The following is a 25,508-nucleotide window of genomic DNA, read 5'->3' as shown; positions in this document are numbered from 1 at the left end:
CTGCACAGCCACTCTATAAGAATATCCATCCCTTAGATGCCCCACTTCCACTGGAAAATGCAGTTTTCAGGGCTGTGGGTTTCCCCAGGTGAAGAGAGCTCAAGGATGATTGTGAAGGCTTTCCCACCTGTGCGGTCCCAAAGGGTACAATGCTGACATCCTATCAGAAATAGTCACTCATCCTATGTCCTCACTGTTTAATCCTGGCTGCATTTTAACCCTATCCATTTCTGTTCCCATTTGCTCAGGTGCACGAGGAAGGAGCGGTGCGAGCGCTCCAGTGAGCCTCGGAGATTCGCCTCGGAGATGAAGCAGTGCGTCCGCCTTACCGTGCATCCCAACAACATCTCTGTCTCCCAGTACAACGTGTTGGTGAGGAACCTTAATTCTTGTCCCCCTCGCATTTAACCTGCCCATGCTGTCTGATAGACCCAGATATGTGCAACCTGCATTCGACAGGAGTGGGAAGGACTGGCAGCTCCGTGCAAGACGTTCTCCAGAGTCCATTGACTTCCTTAGTCCATTGATCTTCCCTGGCACAAAAAAACAAAAAGACTCACCATGGGAGGGCATTTGGGTTTTGTTTGCTGTGAGGGCAGGTCTGAAGGGACTCCATGCCCTGCAAGTGTTGTGCACACACAGTGAGGTTGTTTACTTCCATGGAAAAGGGATTTGCGAATGGCTGGGAATGGAGCTTAGGCAAGTTAGAAATGACCTGCCAGAAAGAGGACAAGGGAGGGGTAGCATGGATTATTTTGATAAGCTTCTTTCTGGGCTGGAAGTGTCTCCACCACCACCTCCACCCTGCTGCAGCACTGAGTATGCAGAGCAGAGAGGCAGGTTGCGATGCAGAGGAATTGGTCTGCCAAGGTTTATGCTTGCTTATGTGACTTTCATCCTCACAATATTTAGCCTTTATGGCCTAGAACTACTCAAGTCAGCAGCCAGCACAGCACACAGTGAGTGCTGGCAGAGCAGCGGATGATACTGATCTTTGTCCAGACCTGTGGCAAGAAATTTCCATGGATGATCTATCCAGCTCCTGGTTTCTCTCCTGACACACAGCAACACCTTGCATGGTGAAGACACAGCATGCCCTAAGAAGGAGGCAGAGACCCATTTCATCCAGGCGGCTAGGGCTCTGCCCTTTTGACCGTAGTAGTTTGGGCTGGAATCAAAATTATAACTCACACCCAAAGAACTCCATCTGTGATAAGTTGGTGGCTAGACCCACACCCCGAATGGTCTCCATGGTGTTGCTCAAGGTGTATCTGCCAGACATCTTCCAGGTGATAGCTTTTGGAGTGCTGGGGTCTCTTCAGTGGTAATTAAATCAGCCTTTCAAAGCCTGCATGTCCAATCATTGCTGCTTTGTTTCAGCCTCTTAACTTTGCTATGACTTTACTTTCCTAGGCTTCAAACAAAACTGATCTGAGACATCTTAAGTCCTTTGTTCTTCTGGGAGTTCAAGGTTTCTTTTTCTTATTCTCTCAGTAGTCTTTGAATTCTTTTATGTTGGAATAAATCCTGGGGGACCAGCTGGCTCAGGGCGATTGAAACTGATAACAGAATAAAAGACCTTTACCTCTGGGTTGCTCTGGCATGGCAAGTCAATCCAGAGCTGCTGGGATCAGAAGTTGCCATCATCTGACTGTTGCCCAGTCATCTGCATGAACATTGCCACGGGAGTCTCATCCCAGTCCCTGATGGACTGGCGTCCCAGCTCATCCACAGTCACCACAGACAGTCTCCTAGCAATCTAAGGGGGAAGTACCAATGAATGAATGGTTGGCGGTGTCCTTATTGAGTCTCACTTGGGTTCTAGCAAAGGATCGGTGATGTTGAGTTCTTGCACACAGGAGCAGAGAAGGTATACTTGTGGCCAGCCAATCTTCTAGCTTCTGTTTCAAACAGAAGTTTGTTGTAGGAGTTGGACTCGATGATCCTTATGGGTCTCTTCCAACTCGGGATATTCTGTAATTCTATGGACAGAGACTTGCAAAGTTGTGTCTGAGGCTGTGTCAGTCCAGTCTGTAACTGGGATCTCTGAGAAGAGAGATTGCTGTGGACTCCGTTCTTCCCTCAGTGCAGCAGCTCCAGAGCAGGCTTGTAGGATGTAGGACTTCTTGTTTGTTCAGAGTGAACCCTGGCTGATGAGGTTTGTGGCCAAGCACTACTGCTTTGTCCATTGGCATCATCTTCTGCATGGCACATCTTCATTCTGCATCTTCTGTGCTCAAAGAATTATATTCCTCAGGCAGAAGTTTCCTCTTCTCCATTGCTAACAGTGAGAACAGATTCAGTTTGAGTGATGACTCTGTCAGATACCCATACCTTTTTCCTACTCCCCAAAGACAAAATTTCCTTCCCCGTTGCCATTCCCACCGCCTGAATATAAAGATGCTCTCACACAGTCTTTATGTCATCCAGAACAAAGTCCTGTCTGCTTGGCCTTTCTACCTGATGGTGCCTAGTGAACAGGCCCCAGGCCTTAGTGAAGAAAACACAGCGTGGAGAGGCAGCAAACAAGAGTTATGCTATTATCCTCTCCTGCCTTATCACCTGGATTGACCTCCTCTGTTCTTTGTGTTGGTAGAAAAAAACACTTCAGCACGCATTCCTGTCTCCTTTCAGTGGCTGCCACCACAGATGGGGCCTCATCCTCTTCACAGAGGAGGCAAGAGTGTTTGTGCCTGCCTCAAGTGTTTCCTTTAGCAATCGGTCACAACAGCTCTAAATTTGTGCTAACTACTAGGTCAATTAGCAGGTGCTAGAAGTACCCTGGCATGCTTCTCTGCCTCTGGATGTGGCCTGACTGTGATTGGGGTGGGTTGGGCAGGACTCTTGGTGGTGGACAGAAGTGGTGCTGGACTTCAGTTTGTGTGGGAAGTTGGAGGATTGAGAGGGTCTTTCTCCAAAGCACGACTACATTTGACAACAGCCATGTGGTTCTTTTCTTTCGTGACCATAGGCAAAGCCAGTGGGTGCTGTGACCTCCAACAACGTGGGCAATCCCTCCCTTACAGCTTTGTTTGTGTACCGTACCCCGTTACAGCATGTCCCCAAGGCCAACCTCTTCCTCGGTGGGATGGGCAGGAGAAGTTGGTTGTGCCTCTAGGGACAGAGGCCGTGTGTGGTGGACTGAAGCCTGTAACTAGACTCTCCTTACGCAGGAACATGGTGACAAGAGCGCTCCCCCATCTGCTGATGCTAAGAGAGCAGGCCGTAGAGAGTTAGACTGGAGCGCTACAGTTTCTCTGTAGTCTGCAGAGTGCCTCTTGTGAGTAGTGGTCACCTTCCTCAGAAACCGCGTGCCGTGGGGCCACCAAAGCCCCGGTCTTCACAGCCAAAAGCTCCCTGTCTAACCTTACACTTGCATGACAGATAGCGAGCACTCCCTCCCCTCCACCAGCACTGGGAACGCAGTGCAGTTGTCCCCGCATAGCCACACATCACTTGTGTCAGCATCAGCATCTCATCCCTCTCCCCCTCCGCACACACATCCCTCTCCCGAATCGCTGCTTTCTGTTGAAGGAGGATGCTCTCTCTAGCAAGAGGCTCTTTGTCCGACCTCTCCAGTGTAATTCTCTCCTGCTGGCTCAGCTCTGTTAGTCAGCTCAGTATTTTCTCCTTTTTTTTTTTTTTTTTTCCTGTCTCTTCTCCCCTCCCTCCTTCTTTGCTTGCAGCTGGTCTTGGAGACCTACAACGTCCCTGAGCTGTCCGCAGGAGTCAACTGCACCTTCGAGGACCTTTCGGAGATGGATGGCTTGGTGGTGGGCAGTCAGATCCAATGCATCTCACCAGCTGCCAAAGAGGTGCCCCAGATCATCACTGAGAATGGTGGGTACCCCACATCCCCCCTACCTGTCCCATTGCTCCCTCCCTTCCTCACCTTTCACCCTTCTTCTTTCCTTTTGATTTTTCTCCAAGCAGAATTTGGCTTTTGGGAGCCTGAGGACAGGGCAGGCACAACACAGGGCTAGGTGGGATGCTGTGCTGCTGCTTGCTGTGGCAGATACCCCTAGCACGAGTGAGCTGGATGTGCGTGTATTTATGTGTGCACATGTGTAAGCGTTGAGCTCCAATACCAGTACCTGCATTAATGTGCTTATATGTGTGATAGTGTGTGTCTTCAGACTGCCACCGAGTGGCAGTTGCATATATCTAGCAAAGACAAGAGACACGCAGGATCTCCACTCATTTATTGCCCGGGCAGGTGTTACACAGCCCAGGGAATGACTGTAAATGCTCTCAGCTCACCCCATCCCACGCAGCAACCACAAAGTCATGCAGACATGAATGATCCTTTCCATAATTTTATCCCTCTCCTCCCAACTTTTCTTCTGTATGCTCAGTTCCTTGTCTCTGCTCCTGGCTTTTATTCCCTTCATCTGTCCTAGGTTTGTTACTGTCTCTCTCCCAAAACAGTCTAATACCTTGTCTCCAGGGACAGACCTCTTACCCCCAGCTTCGTGCCCTTTTTGGCTTCCCTTTTCCAATCACTTTTCTGGTACTTCCAAAAGCACACGTGGCTTTTACAGAGATTTGCTATAAAAACCACAACTCTGTTGATCATCTCAGAGAGGATACTCTTGTTTCATTCCTTAGCTGCTTGTGAAATTTTACTGGAAAGTCTTTGAGGATCCTCTCAAGCCACAGAAATGAAGTTACACAAGCTGTCACCACCATCCCCTCTCTGCTCTCCCCAAGCTGCATGTGCTCTCCGCTGAGAACCCAAAACAAGCCCCCAAAGAGCCTTTCCCATTTTCAGGTCCCACTGAATCATCACTCGTGTTTGCCTACCGAGATAACTGCCAGGAACTATTTCCTTGGTATGGACATCTGTCAGGCTATAAATGATGAGCAAATAAACACAGCGATGGAAGCTTAGAGCAGGACAAGAGGGAGAGATTTATACGAAGCATGGTTTTCAGAAATGCTGGGCACCTGCGGCTTGTATCAGCTTCAGCAGCTGGTGCTCTGCACCTCTGCAAAGACCAAGTCCTCCACACACAGTGCCAGAAACTGGATTTGAACCAGAGGATGTGTGGCTCTGCAGCACATCTGATCCCCGGAGCCATCCAATCCTCACATCCTGTTTTAAAATATATGCAAGACGCTGGCAGAGTTGTTAAATACAAAGTGGTTAACGGAGCTGTCGAAGCCACCGGTGGCAGATGGGCAGCAGAGTCGAGCACTGGCAGCAAAATGTGTTTAGTGAAGTGCGTGGTGTGTGTGATGTGTGTGTGTGTGTGTGTGTGCATGGCTACGTGTGTGCCCAGAGGTGGGCGAGCGTGCTTGCGGGCGCACGCACAAGTTGTCATGTTTGCTTTGGCCTGATTGATTAATGAATCTTTCAGGTGAGAAAGAAAATAATAGAGGTGAAAGGGCTGGCCAAGTCAAAGTCTTGAATTAAACATGGGGTCCTTTCCCAACCAAATTACTGCAATTGCTCCACCCGGTTGTTTCCTGCAGCTGACGGGCTTTGAATGGGGCTTTGGTGTTGGAAGGGGTAGCAATTTGCTTGGCATGGGAGAAGTGGGAAAGGGGAGATGGTATGTAGGGGCTGAGGGCCAAGTTTTGCTGCAGATGGGTCTGCTATGGAGATGGACTGGCCCTTATGGAAGCGTAGTGGATGTCTCTCATGTTGAGTTGGGGTTTTTTGTAGCCAAAAGCTGGAGCGTGTGGGCTTTGTGGTGAGTAGAGTGAATGAGCCCAGAGGAAATGTTCACATAAGAACCTCTCTGTCCATCAGCATTTCTTATGGTGCAGCCAGGGAACCCCTACCCTATCACTGTTACAGTGTCTGTCCTCCTTGCTCACTCCTTCGTTATGCTTTCTCAAGGTATAACTGCCCTTTGGGGACAGGATCTGGAGGTGGCCTTCTTAAGGCATGGTTGTCCTGGATATTGGGTCAGAAATGCTAAGTAATGGTGAAAAGAAAGTATATTTTTCTGAATCCCCTCAGGAAAGCAGGTGTCTTTATCCTTCAGGCAGTGCATGCACATGCCGCCAATGCTTGGGGTCAAATATTCTACAGCCCCTTCCTCCTGGGGACTTCAGATGAACCTGCAAAAGTGAAGAGCTGTGTGGACACTAATCCATTTTAATGGCCTCTTTATTCCAGCCATCTCCACCCTCTCTTTCAGCTTAACTTTCTTACTTGCCAGAGTGACTTATCATAGTTTTGTAATTAGTGAGATGTGGCCTAGACCTATTGGTATAATCTAGCCCAGACTCTGCTCCCAGGTAGGATAATTTCCAGTGGTGAAGACCTGATCCATCACTCCAGCACCATGACTTGGGGAGATGAACTTGTTGAATAACTGGGCTTTAGAAGGATTTTATTGTACTTCCTACATCTACTGAGGATAGACTAGCCAAAGTAGTGGGTGTTATGGCCATTGGGGCTCAGCTAACAAAGCAGTCACACACTGATGTGTCTGTTTTTTTCTCAGGAGACCATCACATCGTTCAGCTCCAGCTCAAGTCCAAGGAAACGGGTATGACCTTTGCCAGCACCAGCTTCGTCTTCTACAACTGCAGCGTCCACAACTCGTACGTTGGTTTCCTTTGATACCTGCTTTCTGTCCCACTCCTGGGTCTGCCACAGGACCCCACTGCTGGCTGGGGAACGTGTCCCTTGGGAAGTTGGTCAAGTGGGGAGGAGGCCAGCAGTCAGGGTCACTCAGGTGAAGGTCAGCATGGTGAAATCCCTTCTGGGAAGACCAGAAGTAGTACAGTGAACATTTATTCTGCTTCTGAGCCTGCTATGGAGGAAGGCATTGCCTTGAGTAGGGTACCTCCTCATGTGTCCCTCAGGTAGAGGAGCATCAGTGGGATTTTGCCAGTCAAGTGAGTCTAAAACTAACCATGACCTCAGCAAATTGCCCTTTCATCTTCCTAGTAAATGGTTGTTTGTGGATGGCTGGATCCTGCCCAGCTACATGTACCTCCAGCCCTCCTCCATGCTGTCAGTCCCACCAGCTGGAGCCTGTCCCAAGGTGTTTAGCATGGGATTGGGTCCTCAAATCTTAGAAGATGGGAGTTGTTGGTTCCTGTGTGATGTGAAGCGAGCAGGGAACACCCAGCTGTTTTCCTCAAGCCCATCTTTTCCATCCTGCAAGCTCCTTTCTTGCCCTGCACCCCATTTTTCTGGGGTATAGCTGGCACACAGGGCTGTATAGGAGCTGCCCCACTAGCACAGGTCTGCCAAAGCAGAAGGATGTTCTTCCAGCAGGTTGATCCACCCCTGAGCAAGGCTGAGCAGCTCTGTCACCACCACTGAGCCATCAGAAGTGCCAAAAGCAGATAATTACCACAGCTCAGCAATTCACAAGGAAAGGCAAATCCTATTTCCATGTTCCTGCTGCTTTGACAAACAGCGTCAGAAAGCAAGTGTTGGGGGTGGGGGGGAGAGAGCAGGAGAGATGGTGGTGTTAAATATTTATGGCATGTTTTGGTTTCCTACTTGACAAACTATAATACACTATCCATTTTTAATTTGATGTATCAGAGCAAGCACTTGTTACCAATTTGAAGAACAGCTCGCTGCACCAGAGCTGAAAGTGGATTGGAGATGAACGAGATTTCATGCAAAGACAGGGGAGAGGGGGTGTGTGTCTGCCTGCTGGGTTGAGCCAAGATGTACTGGAGGCAGGTTTTTTACTTCTGCCCATTAAAAACCCAGCAGCACATACAGGCCAGGGAATTTCCCCCCCAGGTCCCTTCCGGGTGCTTCAGAGACTGTAGCAACATGAAGGTTTCTGACAGTGTGAGCAGCCAGGAGTTGCTCCCATCCAGTGCTTGTTTTGTGTAAAGAGCTTGTTACGGCTCAGTTTGGTTCCTGGTGAGCAGACATCATATCAGATAAAAAAAAAAAGTGTGATGTAGGTAGAAGTCAGTGCTGTAAAACAGCCACAAAAAGTGTCTGTAGCTCTTACTCTACAGGGTCTATGGGTATGGGAGAAAAAAGCCTTCCCAGGTGGTGGGAATGGCTCTTTCCTACAAGCTGAATAGGTGACTTCTTACACGTGCCCTCTGCTTCCCAGTCAAGTGCTGTGATAGTCTTTGTATCTCTTCTGAGATGAGGAAAAGAGTACAGTCAGCATATCTGCAGCGTATCTGCATCCCTCCATGCCCTCCATGGGCATCACGCTGCCCTCCAGCCCCTACCTTGGGCACCTTCTCATGATGTATTTGCAGCTCCCAGGGCACTGCTGCTGTTCAGCAGCAAGAACATTGGAGTTTCCCATCTGACCTCGACCCCTTTTCTGTTCTTGAATTTCTTGAGCATGCTTTGAGCATGTTACACTCAGAATCTTGCTATGATCAAAAGGGGAACACACCTTGTGCATGAAGCCAAGAACTTGTTAATCTAACTAAAAGTAGTAACAGGGTAACCAAAACACAACAAAAATATTGGTAGTCTAGTTAGACTGGTATTAAAGCAGTCTCAGTTATCTAATTAATGTAAGACACATGGGTCACAGCAACAACCAGCTCAGGCCATGGCAAGCCAAGTGCCTTCCTGAGACCTTACAGGATCAGACCAGTTCAAAGCCCATGGTCTTCTGTTCCTATTGTTACAGCAATCTTTGCTGGGCTATTTTTCCCTTCAGGAAATACTTTCGTGGTCTGTCCTGTTGGCTGAAGGGGCTGGGTTGGCCAAGTGACCACTCTTTATCTCCCTCTCCAGGTGTCTGTCCTGCGTGGAGAGCCCTTACCGGTGCCACTGGTGCAAGTACCGCCACGTCTGCACTCACGATCCCAGCTCCTGCTCCTTCCAGGAGGGACGAGTCAAGCTGCCTGAGGTAGGTAGGAGTGTGTGCTGCGTGTGGAGGCTTCTCAAGGCTGATGTGGGTCAGAACAACAGTCCATGAAGCCTTCTCCAGCCCTGGTCCCACCTCGGAGCTACAAGCAGTCAATGGCAAGTTCCTGGCACCGAGGGACTGGGAAGGATGGGAAATGCTGGGTGTACATCTCCACCTGGAGAGAAGGAGGGGAGGTTGCCTCTAAGCAAATACTCCAAGCTGCTGAGATCTTGGGGGGATTTAGGGCTACATCCACAGCGGCAGTGGATTTCGGTAGTGCTTTGAGCCTGTCAGTGGCTTTGTGGGTTTGGAGCCTAATGACCAGTATATCAAACCGCTTCCAGCTGGGGCTGGGGAATGCCTCATTGCCAGTCACTGAGCTAGAGCTGAACTGGACCTTGGGGCTTAATACAGAGCTGGCTGCTGTGCTGCAAACACTGTCTGGCTGGTATTGTAACTAACGAGCACTTGCAGACAAGTGGAGCTCCGGAGAATACAAATAGGAAGCCACTTAATTACTTCCTGGTCAGGAACGGTCTGAAAGCATCCCGGCCTGTCTGCTAAATGACCTGAGATGGCTCGTTGTTTGCCTGGCCCAAGGGACCAGTACCCATTAAGAGATCTGATATCTGCTGAACCACTGGGCACGGAGGCGGCGGCTGAAACCTCCGCCGACGTGTGCTGCATTTGGAGGCTGAAATCCACGCTGCTCCCAGAGCTGCCTGCTGGGTCTGGTGTCTTTAAAACGTCCCCCTGCCTGAACCCCAGGCCTTGTCTGAAGCAGCTTTGTGGCACCAAACAACACGTGTGGAGTGGTTTCACACCCCTACGGCATCCCCCGTTCCCTCTCCATCCTCCCCTGACATATGTGCTGGTTGAGATGTCCCGGATCAGACATCCTGAACTGCAGAGGCACTGGGACAACCATAAAAATTCATGAGCAGGGAGGTTCCCAGCTCTTTGTCTAGCAGGATTCAGCATCTGCTGTTATTCTGCTGCAAAACTTGCTGAGAACTTGGAGAGAGGACGTTTGACACCCCATGCTGGGGGCGAAGTGGTGCAGGAAGGCAGCCCAGGGTCCAGCCCTTCTGGTAAGCCTGTCCCAACAACACAACACCTATGGCTATGCATGAAGCCTTGGCAGAATTTGGTCAGTCCTGCTGGCACACCTGCCACATCTGGCAGTGCAGGATCACCTTCCCAGTTCCCATCTCTTCTCTCCCCCAGCCCCTGCACAGTGGAAGATTTACAAATCTCAGTGCATCTCTTCCTCCCTCGGGTCCCATCATATCCCTGGTATTTCTGACACTTGCTTACATCAGAAAGGAGATCTGAGATGCTCTGCATCATCCCAGCTCCTTTGGGAAGAGACTGGGGATCACACAGCACCTGATCCTCACTCTATCTCCATCAAGGTTTTGATCTGCAGCACTGGGGAGGAGGCAGTGGGCCCTGTCCTCTCCAGATCGCCCCATTTGAGCACTCCTTTTCCATCACTGCTTTATGATCTCTCATTGGGATTCCTAAAGGCACCACCTTCTTTCTATTGAGAAACTGTCTTCTCACTGACTTACCTCCATTTAAATCTCCACTGTTTTCTGGTTTCGCCTTTATTTGTTTCATTTTCTGTCCTGTATCAGGCCTATTGAGAGTTGGACTTGATGATCCTTAAGGGTCCCTTCCAACTCAGGATATTCTATGATTCTATGATTCTATTCATTGAGTGAGATCCCTGAACAATAGAAACCATTTGGTATCTTGAAGCCAAACCTGGCTCCTCATCGCCTTTTCAGACCTCCACCCAGTTCCCGATGATGCAACTCAACTAATCAGGTCAACAAGTCCAAGGTCCACTTCCAGCCTTCCCAATTCTGTCTTCAGTAGTGCCCCAAACCTACCAACATCTTGACTGGGCCTATTTTTACTGGCCTTTCATCTCCATCTGCAGTTCTGCTTTCCTCCACAAGTACTTCGACTCCCTGAGGATGCACAAAGGGCGTGTTGGGTACCATCTGGGGATGGCTGTCTCCTAAATTTTGTACGTCTCCAGGAGGTTCTGGTGGGAAACTGTCCTCCCAGCGTGGGATGGTCGCACCATCCCATTTGCAGTCCTTCCATCAGTCTGCTGAGCAGATTAGCATGGCCGGCTTCCAGGATCGTATGGTCTGCTTGCACCACGAGACTCGCTGCCAAGCAAACAAATATTAGTGCTACTTTGCCGTATGGACCGGTGCCAGCAACTCCCTCCCTTTGTAATCATCACTGCTGGCATGCGAAACCTGCTCCCCCTCCTCCACACCGTGGTCTTCACTCTCTCTTTGCTGGTACACCCACCTCCAGGTGTTTCTTTTCTCCTTTTGCCTGTACAGCATCTTGCCCCCATATGGGTTGAGGCTTCCCATTCTCCAGATGGCCAGGGCTGCAAAGGGAGTGGTGGGGCTGATATCCATCACCCCTGGGCCATCCTGGGGCACTTTAAAGGGAGGTTTGCACCCTTGTGTACTTCTGGCTCTGTTATTTCCTTGGCATATCTCACAGGTTTCTGGATTCCCATGGGATCAGCTTGCCCTTCTTACAGGTGTCCTGCAAGTCTTAAAAAAAAATATTTAAAAAAATGTGTTTTTCTGATTTTTATTTTTGCTTGAAGTATGGGTTGCTGGTGAATGCGGAACACAGGATGAATTTGAGACTGACCCTGATGGAGAACAGAAAGGCCTTGGCCATCAACCATGCTGTTCAGAAGGGAAAATGCTGTTTTTCCCTGTACAGCACGTGATCTAGTGCCCAGGGTGGCTTTTGAATCACACGGTGGACAGCAGTGATCTGTCCATCTGGGCTGGGGCAGGCCAGTTGTCCTAGCATCACCCAGCAAAACCAACCCAGAGATGAGGATAAGGCAGAAGAGGCACATCCCTCGCTGTGAGCAAGGAGCCAGGACTTGATATTTGTCATTTGTCAGGTGCTTGGTGAATCAGCTCGGCCCATAATGGGGCTGAACCAACTAGTCTGGGAGCCTTGGGAAAGCCCGTGTTTGCTCCTGGTTAAGAACTCCAGCATGGCCATAAAGCAAGAGTATTTATGATTATGGTGCTGAACTCAATCAAATAGGGTTGACGATGTCTCTGGATGATTTGCAGCAGAAATACTTCACCTTGACGTATAATTTCCCTTTACAGCAGGTTTTTGAAAGCCAAGTGCACTCACTTGAAGTATACCAAGTGACTTCTTGCTTTATAAAGGGGATCTGATATTATTGCTATTGAGGGCGGAAAGGGGGAGAAGGATGAAAGGAAGATATTTTAATAATTAAGTGGATTTTTGTTTTTATTGTTTGTTTGCTTGTGGTTTTGTCTTTTTTTTTTTTTTTTTTTTTCCTGAACAGAGCAGGTGGCAAAAAAAAATGGAGAGAATTACAGTTCAGAGGGGAGCAGGCTTTGTCTATACGTGTTTCTTGGGCATCCTTTTTTTTCTGATTTTGACATTTGTTGCTGACTATTGCAAAAGTCATGGTGCAGGTTTAACGTTACCCTGCAAAGCCTTGCATTATAGCCTAATACCCTGTGAAATCAACGTTCCTTGACACAACCACCGGGTAAGAGCTCACTCATTTTCTTCTGTAAATGCACAAAACAGCCAATAGTGGAGGGAAACTGAGGCACAGAGGAATATATCAATTGATGTCCCAAAGGTCCCATTATGAAGAGATCTCATCTCTCCTGATGCCTAATCTCTCCTGATATATTCACCCATCTCTCCTGCTGTCTGTTACCCAACACACCTGATCCAGGGACATAGTTCTCATAGTTTTATGCATGTTGGGCTGGTGGGTAAGCTGGGGTAGCCTACTTGAGCTGATGGGATAAAGGATTAAGGCTTCTTTTGTGCTGTCTTCTGTAAGATGAACACTATCTTGTTCTGGGCCTTGCAAGGAATTTATCTTTGTGGAGGGGGAAAGAGAGGGGAAAAAAAGGCAAAAGCGAAAAGCAGGCCCAGATAACAAATCTGTTATCTGCTGGGTTTAAAAGATACATAATCATTTAATTACCTTGAAGGAGGTTTTCATCTTTCCCTGCTCAGCCGATTTGTGCGCGTGTGTTTTTCTTCCTCCCCCAAACAAGCTTTTTATTAAAAGGATTTTCATCTGCCGCCAAAAAAAGAGACGAGAAGAAAAGATCTCGCACCAAAGTGTTTTATGTCGAGTTGTACGTGCTAATGACAGTAAAACCCACATAAAAGCAACGATTGCTTCAAATATTAATTTGTCAAAAGCGATGGAAAGCTGTGTGAGCTGCATGCTGGCAAGCAGCTGCTGAGGAGTAGAGCGCTGCTTTGCCTGGTGCTTGCTGAATGGAGAGCAGGGTCTGCAATGAAATGCACTGATTTATCCATGGTGTGCTGCTTGTTTTTCCTGGGGGTGATTATGGGGAGAAGCACGGGGTGAAACAGAAGGCAGGGAGGGATAAGGGCAGTTCAGCTTGCCACCAGTAGTGCCCACATCTCCTTATCACGGGCTTTGTAGGAAACTCAGCACCCTTGGCCACCCTGCTGGTGCACCTCAGCTTGGCTCAGGGAAGGCTTTAGGCAGGCAGCTTGCTCCAGACGAGCAAGCATGTCTCCAGGAACCCCAAATGTCCTGCTTCATGCTCTTTATAGGGAAGGCATGATGCCCAGCTCCCACCAAGTGCACCCCTGCAGAAACACCCGTGTGGCTTCACCAGGGAAGTGCAGAGGACCCCCAGGGACACCTGATGAGCTTGGTGACCTCCTCACTCCCTTGCGTGGACAAACCTTCTGATGATACTTCTTCAGTCGTTGCTGTGGCAACTGCTCAGTTTCCCTCCTGCTCCTGTTTCCAGCCCCCGTTAACCCGGCCAGAGAAGCAGCTGCTGGAAGCATCAGTGCAGGGAGGAGAAAAAAAAAATCAAATTAATGTCTCTCTTATTTCTCAGGGATGCTAATGACAGCGTCAGCAAGGCCAATACCAGAGGAGCGAATCCTTCCCCGCTTGTTGATCATCCTCTCACTCATCCTGGCACCTGTCTATCATTAAGGGGAGGATGTGAGGTGTAGTTTCTATGGAAACTGCAGAAAACCTGCTGCACCCAAGTGCTGTGAGCAGGCAGGGGACCAGCAGGGGAGGCGTGGGGACCAGGAGCAGCTCCGGGCAGGCAGCAGAGAGCATGCAGACCCTAAAAGATAGTGTCTGCACCCCATGCGGATAGGATGGGGCATAGTGGTGCAGGCATTTCGTGGCACATCCATTTTAACAGCAGGGGGGGTGGCATTTATCAGCTGCTTAATTCTTTAGGAGGGTTTACAAGTGTGTGTCCTGTCCTGTTGGCATCATGTCCACAGGATGGTGGGGGGATCCAGGAGGGGGTTATAGCTGATGGTTTGGATCGAGCTGTAGCTCAGGGCTCCTGGTGGTTTGGCATTCCAGGCTGTGGAATTTCAGCCCTTGGCCATCATTTAAGCCCTTTCCCAGAAATGGAGATGTGTCCTGTTGTGGATACTTCCACTCCAGAGGTGGTCATTTACACAATAATAAGAAGAAATTAAATACAGCATCTGCAGAGCAGACAGAAAGTGCTCCCCTTGTTCATGTAGGCATGTTAGAGCATGGAAATATAAGAGAAAGCTGCTCAGAGACACTATCAGGCATCATATGGGGCCATGGGTTTTATTTCAGCAGGCAAAAATTTTATTCCCACCTCCACATTGGCTTGGACACATTCAAGTTTCTGTGCCTCTTTGTCTCTCACAGCCTCTTGTGCTTTGGGTAAGCACTTTCTGATCATATGTGCTTGTGCAGTGCTTAGTACCTGGAGCTGGGTCTGTTCACAAGAAATTTCTGAGCCTTTGCAAACTAATTAAGCAATTTGCTTTTGTGGTAAGCCAGCATTTGCCCTGACTTAAACTTAGGTGAAGAAGATGGAAGGTCTGTGTGTGACAAGGCATGTTTTGTTATTTTAGGGTACCTTTTGTCATCTCTTGAGGTTTTCTGCCCCACGGTGTTCCAGCTGGCAGGGGAAAAGGCTAGTAACTTGTTCAGTTGCAATTACTTTTAGGTTTTCTGGTTATTATGGAGATGGATCTGCAGGAAATCTGTCCTGGGGCAGGACAGCTCCATCATGTCCATGCTGAGACCAGGAATCAGACCACAACAGGAACTGATAGCTGATGGAAAAAGGCCTCGTTATGAGCAATTCATCTTCCCTTAATACACACATTTTTTCCTTGGGTCATAGGCTTTAGCTTCTTCAGGGAGATTACTTTGAATGGAGATGTAAGAATCATCTGAGACTCAATACCGTGTCCCTGCTAAATGCTGTACGTACCAGCTGGGCTGTTCATCTTTGTAATGTAAGATTATTTATCCCACAGGACAGAGTGATCTCAGAATGCAACAGGGTAATATTCATCTGTCCCCGCCAACACAGCACCCTTGAAATAACATCAGGAAGAGCTTATGCTGTTTTGATAGCCTGACTCAGTCCAATGCCATTGCGATGCCTCAAGTGGCTACAGGGCTTTCTGGCTATCTGAACATCAGTTAGGACTGCTAGGATCTGTGCAACACCTTGAAATTTGAGGGAAAAGTTATTGTCAAAGAGGAAAGACAATTCCCTGTTCGGTCTTAGCGTGGAGTGGTGGTCTGACCCTCAAGCAGGAAGTTTTTTGCTTTTCTCCATTGTAGCATCAATTGCGTTCACTGCTTTGGAACTTGGGAGCTTTTGGGATCTGGCCAAGGAGAAACATTCTCAGGATGTTGAAGCCACAGATAAGCAGCAGTGCTGGACTGTGTCTCCTGTCCTGCTTGGGGCATCTCCAGGAGGCTGAGCCCAGTTCCTCCTTCCCTTGCCGCGTCTTTGCGCACGAGTCCATTTGCTTTGGCTTGGGTGTTATCTCATGCTGTCACAGACCTCAGTGAGGAGGAGGGTGATAAGAGCCATGATATCATTGTCCTGACCTTCCCAGCATGCAGCCCGGGGTGTTATGATTCCCTGGACTTGTGTCCTGGTTTCTGAAGGAAGCAGGATAGTGTCAACGTGGTCTGCGTGTGCACGTCCAACCCATCTGTTCCTTGTCCTTCTGTTGACTTCTGAACTCAATGGCCATTTCCAGCCTTGAGTGGAGCTCCCAAAGGTACTAAGTTCCTAAAAACTTTGAGACTTTCACTCCTCTCTTATGAAGAAAACACTACAGCTTGGCCTCAAAGCTGTAGTCTCCCCATTCCTTCTGAGGAAGCCTTGGTTGGAGAATATTCCTTTGGGATGCAAAACCCATTTGTGGGCACAAATATATTGAAAACTTATCTTTGTTGGAGAAGTACATGCCATTGTTATTGGTACCCATTAGATAAGCAGTAAGAAGTATGATTGCAGTGCTGAAACTTTGCAGACTTGTTGGGATTACTGTGCAGGGTATGGATATGCAATGCTTTATTATGCATGAAAGGTCTCAAGAACGTCAGATTTAAGTCCTTGCAGAAGGACAGAAGAAGTCAGGCTAGGCAGAAGGATGCAGAGTCATGGAATATTAATTAAAGAAGAAATTCATTAATGCATCAGAAGCTGGTTGTACTCAGCTGTTCTCTGCCCCATGCTTCCCATGGCTTTGCACAATACAGTTTTACTGTGTGTGAAATCTTGAGAGGACTGGCTTACCTAACCAGGGTTTTATTTAACGAATTCAGGTCTTTGTCCCACAAAGTTATCTTGTCTCCCTTACACACATCACCTTCTTCAATGTACACACACATATTTCTTACAATTTCAGAAACAGACAATTTTCACTAAGGAAATACCAGAAAAGAGACTGCTTCCACATCTCTCCTTTGAGCAAATGTACCCAATGACACCACAATCATCTTATTTTTTTTCACTCGTCCACTCCCTCCATCCACTGACCAGAAGGCTCCTGCTCTCCGGATCATTACTTTTCCTTCTGAGCATGTGTCAAAGTGGCAAAGGGCTGAAGAAAAGCTAATGTTGTGTCTCAATTTAAAAAGGATAAATGCAGAGCTTGGCTAATTATGGCAGCCTGACCTTGATCACAGCGGAATAATGGAACAGCTGAGAAGGGCTCTATTAATAAAGAATTAAAGGAGGGTAAAATCATTAACATTGATCAGCAGAGATGTGTGGACTGGTTTCTGAGGCAGACTTGTCCTAGGTCGGGATCCAGCTCTTGGCAGCCCTGGGTCACTTCCCAGCACTGCCTGCATGGCCTGGGGGTGCCACTTTGCTCCCCACCAAGGGACTGAGCCATGAGCCACACGAGGAGGTCAAACATCTTCATTTATCTTCTTTTTTTTCAAGCTCCCACCCTTTGCTGACCAGCATCAGTCATCGCCCACTGACCTTCACACTGCTGAAACCAAGGACCTAGGAGGCTGTGGCACCTGGGCTAATGACCTGCTGGTGATCTGATCATGTCCTGTGCTCCAGCAGTGATGGCTGTACACTAATCTGTGCGAGCCACCATCAAGCTACATAGTACTAGAGAGGGCAGAGCTTAAACAGGACCACATCTCCTCCACCTTTTCCCAGAATCTCTTGCAATATCTGTCAAAAGAAAGCTTTTTTTTGATCCTGAGTGCATGGAAGGCTCTAAACTAGAAAGTAACCACCAGAAGTGACAGCGATGCAAGGACTCAATTACTCCTTTGTTGTCTCTGCAGATGTTTACACTTCCCATAAATCCTGTTGCTTTCTCCTCATCAGCTGCCTTTAAAGTTCTGAGCATTTTCTCCGCGTATTATTACTTTTGCTGTGCCAATAAGTAAGTACGCCATCAATCAGGCTAACAGCATTGTAAACTTAGGAAGTGAAGATAAAATATATGGTGCATTAAAAAATTCTTTGACCGGGTGAGCTTTTTGTAGCCGGTTTGATTGCTGCTGGTGCTGATGTAAATTTGGGGGAAGTATATCCAGAAATTTATGAAGCTTGGAAGCCTGCCTGCGAAGCATTGACCTGAATCCACTTTATAACCTAATAATGTTCCCCAGCACTGTTTGTGTAAATTTTAAATATAATTTTACGATGCTAAGAATTAGTGGTGTAATAATGTAAACACAGCGCGGACTGTAACTCACCCCTTCGCCTCCCGCGCCGGGGAACGCCGGGCTCGTGGCTGCTTTGTTCTCCAAATTATCCCAGGCCTGGGAGGTTGTGTCAGAGTTTAAAAGTGATTCACGAAGGACCCAGTTTGTCACCCATGGAGCCCGAAGCTCCCCGTGGCAGAGATGGAGATGCTAAACAAGGGGGTGATGCTGCTCGGGTGCTGTCTCAGCCCCGAACCAGGGTGCGAGAGAGAAGTTCAGGCAACATGTTCCAGGCAGTCCCTGCTGCCTCTCATTTTACTGTTTTCCTGCTTTTTTATCCAGGGGAAATCTGATTCCTCTAAAGTCAATGATTTTTTTTTTTAAAAAAAAAAAAAAGTCTTTTTTTGTTTGCTTGCTTTCATTATTTACTCCTTCTTTCCCTTACTTTTCTTTCTCTTTCCCTGTGGTTATGTTGTTGTTGGCGGTGGTTTTTGTTTTCTTTCTTAAAGTGATTTGTAATCTTATCCAAAAAACAGGACATCCAGAGTCTGTGGTCTAGATATCTTTGTGAAGAACCAATCCCTGTCTCAAATCTTACCTTCTTGGCTTGGTTACAGTACAGAGTGGGAGGGTGAGAAAGCCACAGTTCACTGCAGCTTAGCAGAGCAGATGGACAAAAAAACATTAAAAAGTATTTTATTTACATAATATATGAGTAAATAACAATCTGAGTATCATTACTTGTGGGATCCAGAAGGGCTTGAGTGTGGAAGAAACAGTCCCCACTTAGATGTACTTTGTGCTCATGTTCCTTCTGGGCAAGATGGCTTAGACAAGCGCAGAGAAGGCCATTGAACAAAGGATATGTAAAGGAATTTTTTAAAAACAAAATAACTACAACAAAAAAAGAAGAAGTTGTGGCTGCCCCATCCCTGGCAGTGCCCAAGGCCAGGCTGGATGTGGCTGGGGGCAGCCTGGGCTGGTGGGAGGTGTCCGTGCCCATGGCAGGGGTTGGGATGAGATGGGATTTGAGGTCCCTTCCAACCCAAACCAGTCTGAGATTCTGTGATTTTCTGACAGCAGGAAGAAAGGGGAGCTAGGTGCATTGAGACTAACAGTGAAGGAATTGGTGTCTGTGTCTGGTTCTGAATGAAGAGAATACTCTCCTGGGAAAAGAAGGATGAAAAACGCCTGCCAGGAGTTGGTTGCCTTGCCAAACACACCTACAAAGCAGGCAGAAATAGATCAGCTCCAGTTTTCTTCCCCATAAGGTGGAGATCCTGTCAATGCTGCCAGGGATCCCAAGGGAGCAGCACGAAGGGAAAGTATGAAAGCTTCCCTCATGTGAATGTTCTGGGTGACAAGGGGTGCACAGGGAAGGATAAATGAACTGGGACCCCAGTATTAGACTGCTAGTAGGTGGGAGGGTCATTGTGTTTAAAACTCAGAGCTGATTTACCTATTTCCATGTAGGATGCCTGCCATTCAAAGTAAATCTAACCCATTTTCCTTTGGAAAATGGAAAAAGCTTTGGTGAGACCTGGGCTCGTGGTCCTGGCCATAAATAATGTCAGAGTGTGGAACTGCACAGAATAAGGTTAGGAGAAACCCCGTGCAATATCACCACACCATGAAAGACTCCTACACGCTTTGTACCTGGGAGAGGAAGATAACTCAGGGTTTCTGGTCAGTCTCCAGCTTGGCCTGGAAAACAGCAGGACAAAATCCCCAAGAAATCATAACTCTGTATGTGTGGAGCACCATAAAGGGAGCAAAGCAATTAGCTCAGGGCTAAGACCACATAGCCTCGGAGAGGTTTCATCCCCCCTTTTAGCAGACTCCTCAGGATGGCACTCGCTGGGGACTCGGGGCAGTGATGAGAGCCATAACACATATATGAGAGAAGAGGAGAGAAGGGGGCTCTCGTGTTACTGAGACTTCATTATTTCTGCAGGCTGCAGCAAAACACATTTGCAGGCACTCTACGAGGAGTTATAAATAAGGAAAATTAAACTACCATCGACCCAATGAGCACAGCCCATTTCATGTGGTGTTTTTGCTACAAAAGCTCTCTGACTTGAAAGCTGGCAAAATTTGGTGATTTGAGGTGTGCATTGCTGCTGATACGAGTAATTGGCAAGGGTGGAGGATATTATTTTAAAGGGGCTGACTCATTTGGAAGCATTTAAGGGATATAATGAAAATACGTACACAAAATGGATCGACCAGAGTCTGCTTTCAAATAAGTTGCTCTGGTACAGATAAAACTGGATTTTAGCTCCTCTGGAATCTGAACCAGCTCCCCTTAAAGTCAAGGGTAAGGTTTGATTTATTATATCCCAAAGACAAAAGGGATGGGATTGTGCTCTTCCTTGGTCCAGTTGTTGTCAGTGTGTGTTTTGGCTTCCCCTACAACGTGCCAAAAGTGCTCTTCTAGCCTGGATGATGCACATCACAGAGGAAGGGTAAAGAGAAAATACCCAGAATTTTTAAGGACCCTCCTGCTTGGGTCCTGGTGCGGATTCTGCTCTGAGCAGGTTTTGTACTCTCAAATAACCTCAAAAACATAATCCTGAGCAAGCACCGAAAGCTGGATAGGGCTTGACATAGGCTACAAAATGAGTGCTGTGGTTGAATTTGAACCCAGAGCCTAGCCCAAGCTCTTCAGTTTTCCGTGGCACATCACGCAAGGAAATTGCCTTCCCCCACCTTCCCGCCCCCCCGTTTCAATTAGAAAGAACATTAGGTCAATCAGATAAAGCCACATTGGGAGGATTTCCTCTTTATGGCGCTTGCCTCTTCAATTATCTATAATGAACTTCCTCGCAGCCCTGCAAAGCTTTTTATATGCAAACGAATCCTGTTTTGGGGCTGCCACAATCGCGGCTTGTTAATGAACTTGAAACAAGTGTTATCGAAAAGGTTACAGCACCAGTGGTGCTGGGGGGGGGGGGGACGGGATAAAGCTGGGCAAGACCAGCCTGCAGGTACCGTCGTTGGCTATCTTCAACCCCCATCCTCCAGCCCCCTTCGGAGGCTTTGCTGTTTGACAGACATCAAGCGAAATGCCCACTCTTGGGAAAAGGCTGCTCGGCGGCAGATAGGGCTTTTCCACCCCTCTGTCCCGACGATGTGCTGCCAACGCATCTCTTCCTCAACCGGGGGAAGAAAATAATAAAGATGATGGTGCCAAGGTCTGTTCTTGTGCCAGAAGAGAGAGAGGGAGCTGATTTCGAGGCCCCAGGACATGTGAGGTAGGGAAGCCTGTGCAGGGGAAGAATCTGGGGTGTGGTGAAGCTATGCAGTCCCAAAAGGTATTTATGTGTGGCATCCTCTGGAGGGATAACAACTGGACTCTCTCATTCATTTTAATATAGCCTAGACCACTGGGGCAATATTTACCCTCCTTCCTTGGGGTTTTATAGGGCTAAATCACACGGGGTTAGATTATTTCTCACTTCTCCATGCTGAGTAGCTACTCAGCCCTGCGGCTAACCCTAACACCAGTGTGCCTTGGTAGGGCAAAAGCACTGAACAGAAAGAGGGAAAGACTTTTTGCACCATCAAGCCTTGCCTTCCTGCTAAGACAAACATTTCTGTACCAGTTCAGCTATTGCATTTCAGCATTACTATTTCCCTGGGGATAATTCATCTTGGGATAGGACAACAGCAAGAGGAGGGAGTGTTGGGACAAGGTGTCTTCAAGGACACCTAGGGGTCCAGCACCCTCAATCCTCTTTCCCCACTGGCTCTGTCTTCAGGATAATGGAGCATAAGGCAGCTTCCACCACTCATACACTCGACTTCTTGGGGCCTCCTCAGGTGTGTCTGGTTGCTGAAGTGCTTGTACAGCACCAGGACCCCAGGAAAAACAGCATAGCAGTGGTAGAGCTCATCACTGCAATGCAGTACTGTGTGGGCATGCTATCTCTGATCCACGTACAGGTTAACGTGATATTCCATTTAGCCTCAGATCATGATAGCATGTATTAAAGAAGATCTTGTGTCAGGTTAACATCATCAGATAACCAGACCCATCCAGCTCCAGTGACTGCATGCTTGGGTATCTTGGTTCTGGTGTTAACCTGGGCCATGCTAATTGAACTCCATCAGCACTTAGCAATTTCTTACACCTTCAGCATCACCCTGTAAGCACAGATGAGAAATCAGGTTGCCACAGAGGGCTCTTTCATCTGGCATCCCCCCTGGCACAGACAGACAGACACCGAGGAAGGCTTCAGGACTTCACTGCAGCTGCATGTTGGGTGGATGCTGGATTTTCCTCCTGCCTCTGGCCATGGGCTGGCTGACACCCACAGTGTCATGACTGATGGCTCTTGTAATTCTGTCCCTGGCTGGTGTAACTGCAGATGTTACACGTTGAATCCATTTCTTTATCTTCCTAAGCTATTTGCTTCGGTGAGATGTTTCCACCATCTGCTCTAACAAGCTCCCAGGCTCTCATAAGCCATCAATTCCACTTGCCTTATTCTCCAGCCCTGGATCTGTTGTTTTCCTTCTCTTGTCCCTCACCCACAACTTCAGGTAAAGCTTTCACCTCTTCAGGTTATTTCCCTGTCTCTGTTTGTACCAGTTGGACCTGGCCAGGGATTCCCTTCAAGGAACTGCTGTAACATTGGGCAGAACAGGCTGAAATGGTGTTGCTCTCTGCTCTGGATAAGGTGGCTGTGCCATCATGATCCAGTAGTGTTTTCTAGAGGGAAAGCAGTGTGCCAAACAGTGCAGAGAAGAAAAACAGTGGACAGGTCTTCTCTTGACATTCTTGACATCCAGGAATTGGAAATACTTTAAAAAAGGGACAGTCGGGCTCCTACAGGTGACCAAGATGGCATGGTTGGTACACATGGCATGCTTATGTTTGTAGCCTGGTGTAGTGGCTGTGTATTTTATATCAAGCTGCCTTGGATTAGCAAGGCAAACACTGTACTATTTTCCTAAATTGTTTATAACTTCCTAGCATACACAGATTTCACAGCTTGCAGTTGTCTGATTGCACCATGAAGAAGCAGTGCTCTGCTGCTCTAACTAAAGCTGTACAAATTTACCTGACTTTGATCAGAGCTTTCTGCATTGCCCATTTAGGTGCCCACACCCAAATTGTGCACCACACCTGGCTGGATTACCAACATACTCTCAGCATTTTTCAAAACTGGTTGCAAACCCTTCCTGGAGATCTTCACACAGTATGCAGAAGTTGTTTCTTGAGATCTGAATCCATCTCCAATAAATATTCTGCCCCTCTCTAAGCCAAACCAAACTCTCTTTTTAGCAGCCCATGCTCTGTGGCTTACAGTATGTCTTGCTGCAGCCGTGCCTTTTGCACAACGGTGCATTGATTGCTGGGGAGGCAAGGAATTATGCTCGGATTTGGCTTTATTCACTTCTTGGGTCATGGCATCATGACCAGACTCAGACCCTGGGGGTCAATGGAGCAGGTAGGAAGAGGCACCAGAGGACCTCTTTGAGTCCTGAAGGTCAAGGGACTGCATGCAGTGCAAAAAAAGGAGGTGGGAAAGGATGGCTTGTAAAAGCAATCCTTACTCACCTATTTATCTGAGCCTCCTCAGCAATGCCCCGTGAATCCCCTTGTACCAAGCAGAGTCTCAGGGAGACATAAAGGCTTTGCAGAGCATCAAGTGAGAAGTTTGAGGAGCATCAGAGGATGGGGAAACTCATGAGCTGACTTGTTGTGTTGCCTCCTCTCTCCCCAGGACTGTCCCCAGCTGCTGCAGGCGGAGAAGATCCTGGTGCCAGTGGAGGTGATCAAGCCCATCACCCTGAAGGCCAAGAACCTGCCCCAGCCACAATCTGGCCAGCGAGGCTACGAATGCATCCTGAACATCCAGGGCAACGAGCAGCGGGTGCCTGCCTTGAGGTTCAACAGCTCCAGCGTGCAGTGCCAGAACACATCGGTGAGCAAACCTCACTGCCCTCAGCACCCCTGGGAGAGCTGCAGGGACCAGGGAGGACCACGAGTGCCTACAGCACTGTCCTGATGGGATCTAGTGCTGTGCTGCAGCCCTTTTTACTTTATTGTATACCTGATTTCAGCTATAGTCAGGGTTGGTAGCTTGCAAACTGCCCCTTTTGCTCTTTAGGTCTGGGTTGTGTTACCAAAAAGCCTTGGGTCCCAGCATTTGGCCATGCTGGAGCACCTTAGCCATGACCCACAGACATTATTTTCCAGTTAAAATGTCCGTATCCTCACAGTGCCACATCCTTGTTTGCATCTAAAAGGGTTTCCAAAGGGACTAATGTTCCTGTCAGCACTGAGAATTAAATTTATTATGTGGGGGAATTAGCGAAGGGACACAAACAGCATATAAACAGTCTGACAAATGCCAGCAATGGGTCCGAGGAAGGCTGAGATGCTAAAAGCTTGAGACAAGCCTTCCCCAGGCTCTGTTTCGTCGCTCTGCCCTCCTCACACCTCTGTTTCCCCACCTGCAGGACCGGTGACACCAATCTCAGGGAGCCCCTGTGAGGCTTTGGGGCAGGAGCCGTGCAGATAGGTGGTGGTGGTCACCTAGCACAGCTCCTCTGGAGGTTTCTCCATGAAATTTGTGTCTCCCAGACATGCATTTGAGTCATTCGCATTGCTGTTATGAGATGATTTATTAGTCAAAGAGCTAATTACAGGCTTTAGCCACTTCACTGCAGCTCTGCCACTCCATGCCGGGCAGGGCTTGTTAAAACCCATCACAACATATTCTGCTGCATTAAGCAGCGTGTTGGAGATTACAGGCAGTTCACACGTTTCATGATCTGTCGGAAAAAAAGACAAAAAAACACACACACACAAAACTTTCCCAATGGCACTGTCATATTTATTCTTTTCCTTCCCTCCCTCCCTCCTGATTTTCATTACTGGTTAGTGGCCTGTGAGCATCCAGATTCGAGATTTCACAGAAAAAAAGGGGTTGAGAAATTAAGAAAGCATTACACTATCTTAAAAACGAATTTCTTTTGCAAAGTGAAAGCCTGGGGCTGGAGGAATGTTTTATGCACCTGAGCAGAGTCTACATGTCTATCCAAAGCATCTTAGCAGGGAGGAGCGCAGCCGCCTTTCAGAGTCACAAATTATCTGGCAGAAACAAGCACCAGCATGGGGCATCTCAGGGTAATTTTAAGCACAGTTGGGCTGAATGGGGGACTGACTGCCTCAGCAGCCTTGGAGAGTCTCTCTTAGCCCCCTGGTTTGTGTTACTCAATAATTGAGCCTGATTTTAAGGGGTAATGGTGACTGTTCTCATGTTACCTGCATGCTTCAAGAAGAGGTTGTACCTACGACCAACGAAGTGGGCTTCAATGAATCCCCAGGTGTATTTGCTCATGGGATGCCTGAGTGCTGTGACAACACTTGATCTTAACATTTAATTTGATGTCATGACATTGCAGGCTACTCCTGAGCTGCTCACGGTGGCAGGGCACTCCATAACCTTGCAGGGTCTGTATCACGCCTGCCCCACATTTGGTGGTGGCTCAGGTGGGCTTCTGGCATCTCCATGAGGAGAGGATTATTTTGGAATAAACTCTACTCCTTCCTCTTCTGCATCCTACCTCTTCCTTTTCTTCTCCTTTCTTCTTTTCTATTTTTTTTTCCTCTCTTTTCTTCTCTTTTCTTC

The 25,508-nt window shown here is 48.0% G+C and overlaps 1 protein-coding gene across 1 annotated transcript in view; it reads left to right on the top strand.

The window, feature by feature from the left end:
- PLXNA4 (plexin A4) overlaps positions 1–25,508 on the top strand; it is a gene marked incomplete at its 5' end in the record, with an annotated part of 374,119 nt that overhangs the window by 270,093 nt on the left and 78,518 nt on the right. Inside the window, 5 exons of the mRNA XM_082765856.1 lie at positions 249–372; positions 3,687–3,840; positions 6,459–6,558; positions 8,699–8,813; positions 23,595–23,795. Of these exons, the coding sequence (XP_082621982.1) occupies positions 249–372; positions 3,687–3,840; positions 6,459–6,558; positions 8,699–8,813; positions 23,595–23,795 (694 nt within the window). The remainder of the gene's footprint in view (positions 1–248; positions 373–3,686; positions 3,841–6,458; positions 6,559–8,698; positions 8,814–23,594; positions 23,796–25,508) is intronic.

The sequence above is a fragment of the Aythya marila genome (assembly GCF_965140915.1).
Source record: "Aythya marila genome assembly, chromosome: 1".
NCBI lineage: Eukaryota > Metazoa > Chordata > Aves > Anseriformes > Anatidae > Aythya > Aythya marila.
The sequence above is the reverse complement of the archived record's forward strand: the minus strand, read 5'-3'. Positions and strand labels throughout refer to the sequence as shown.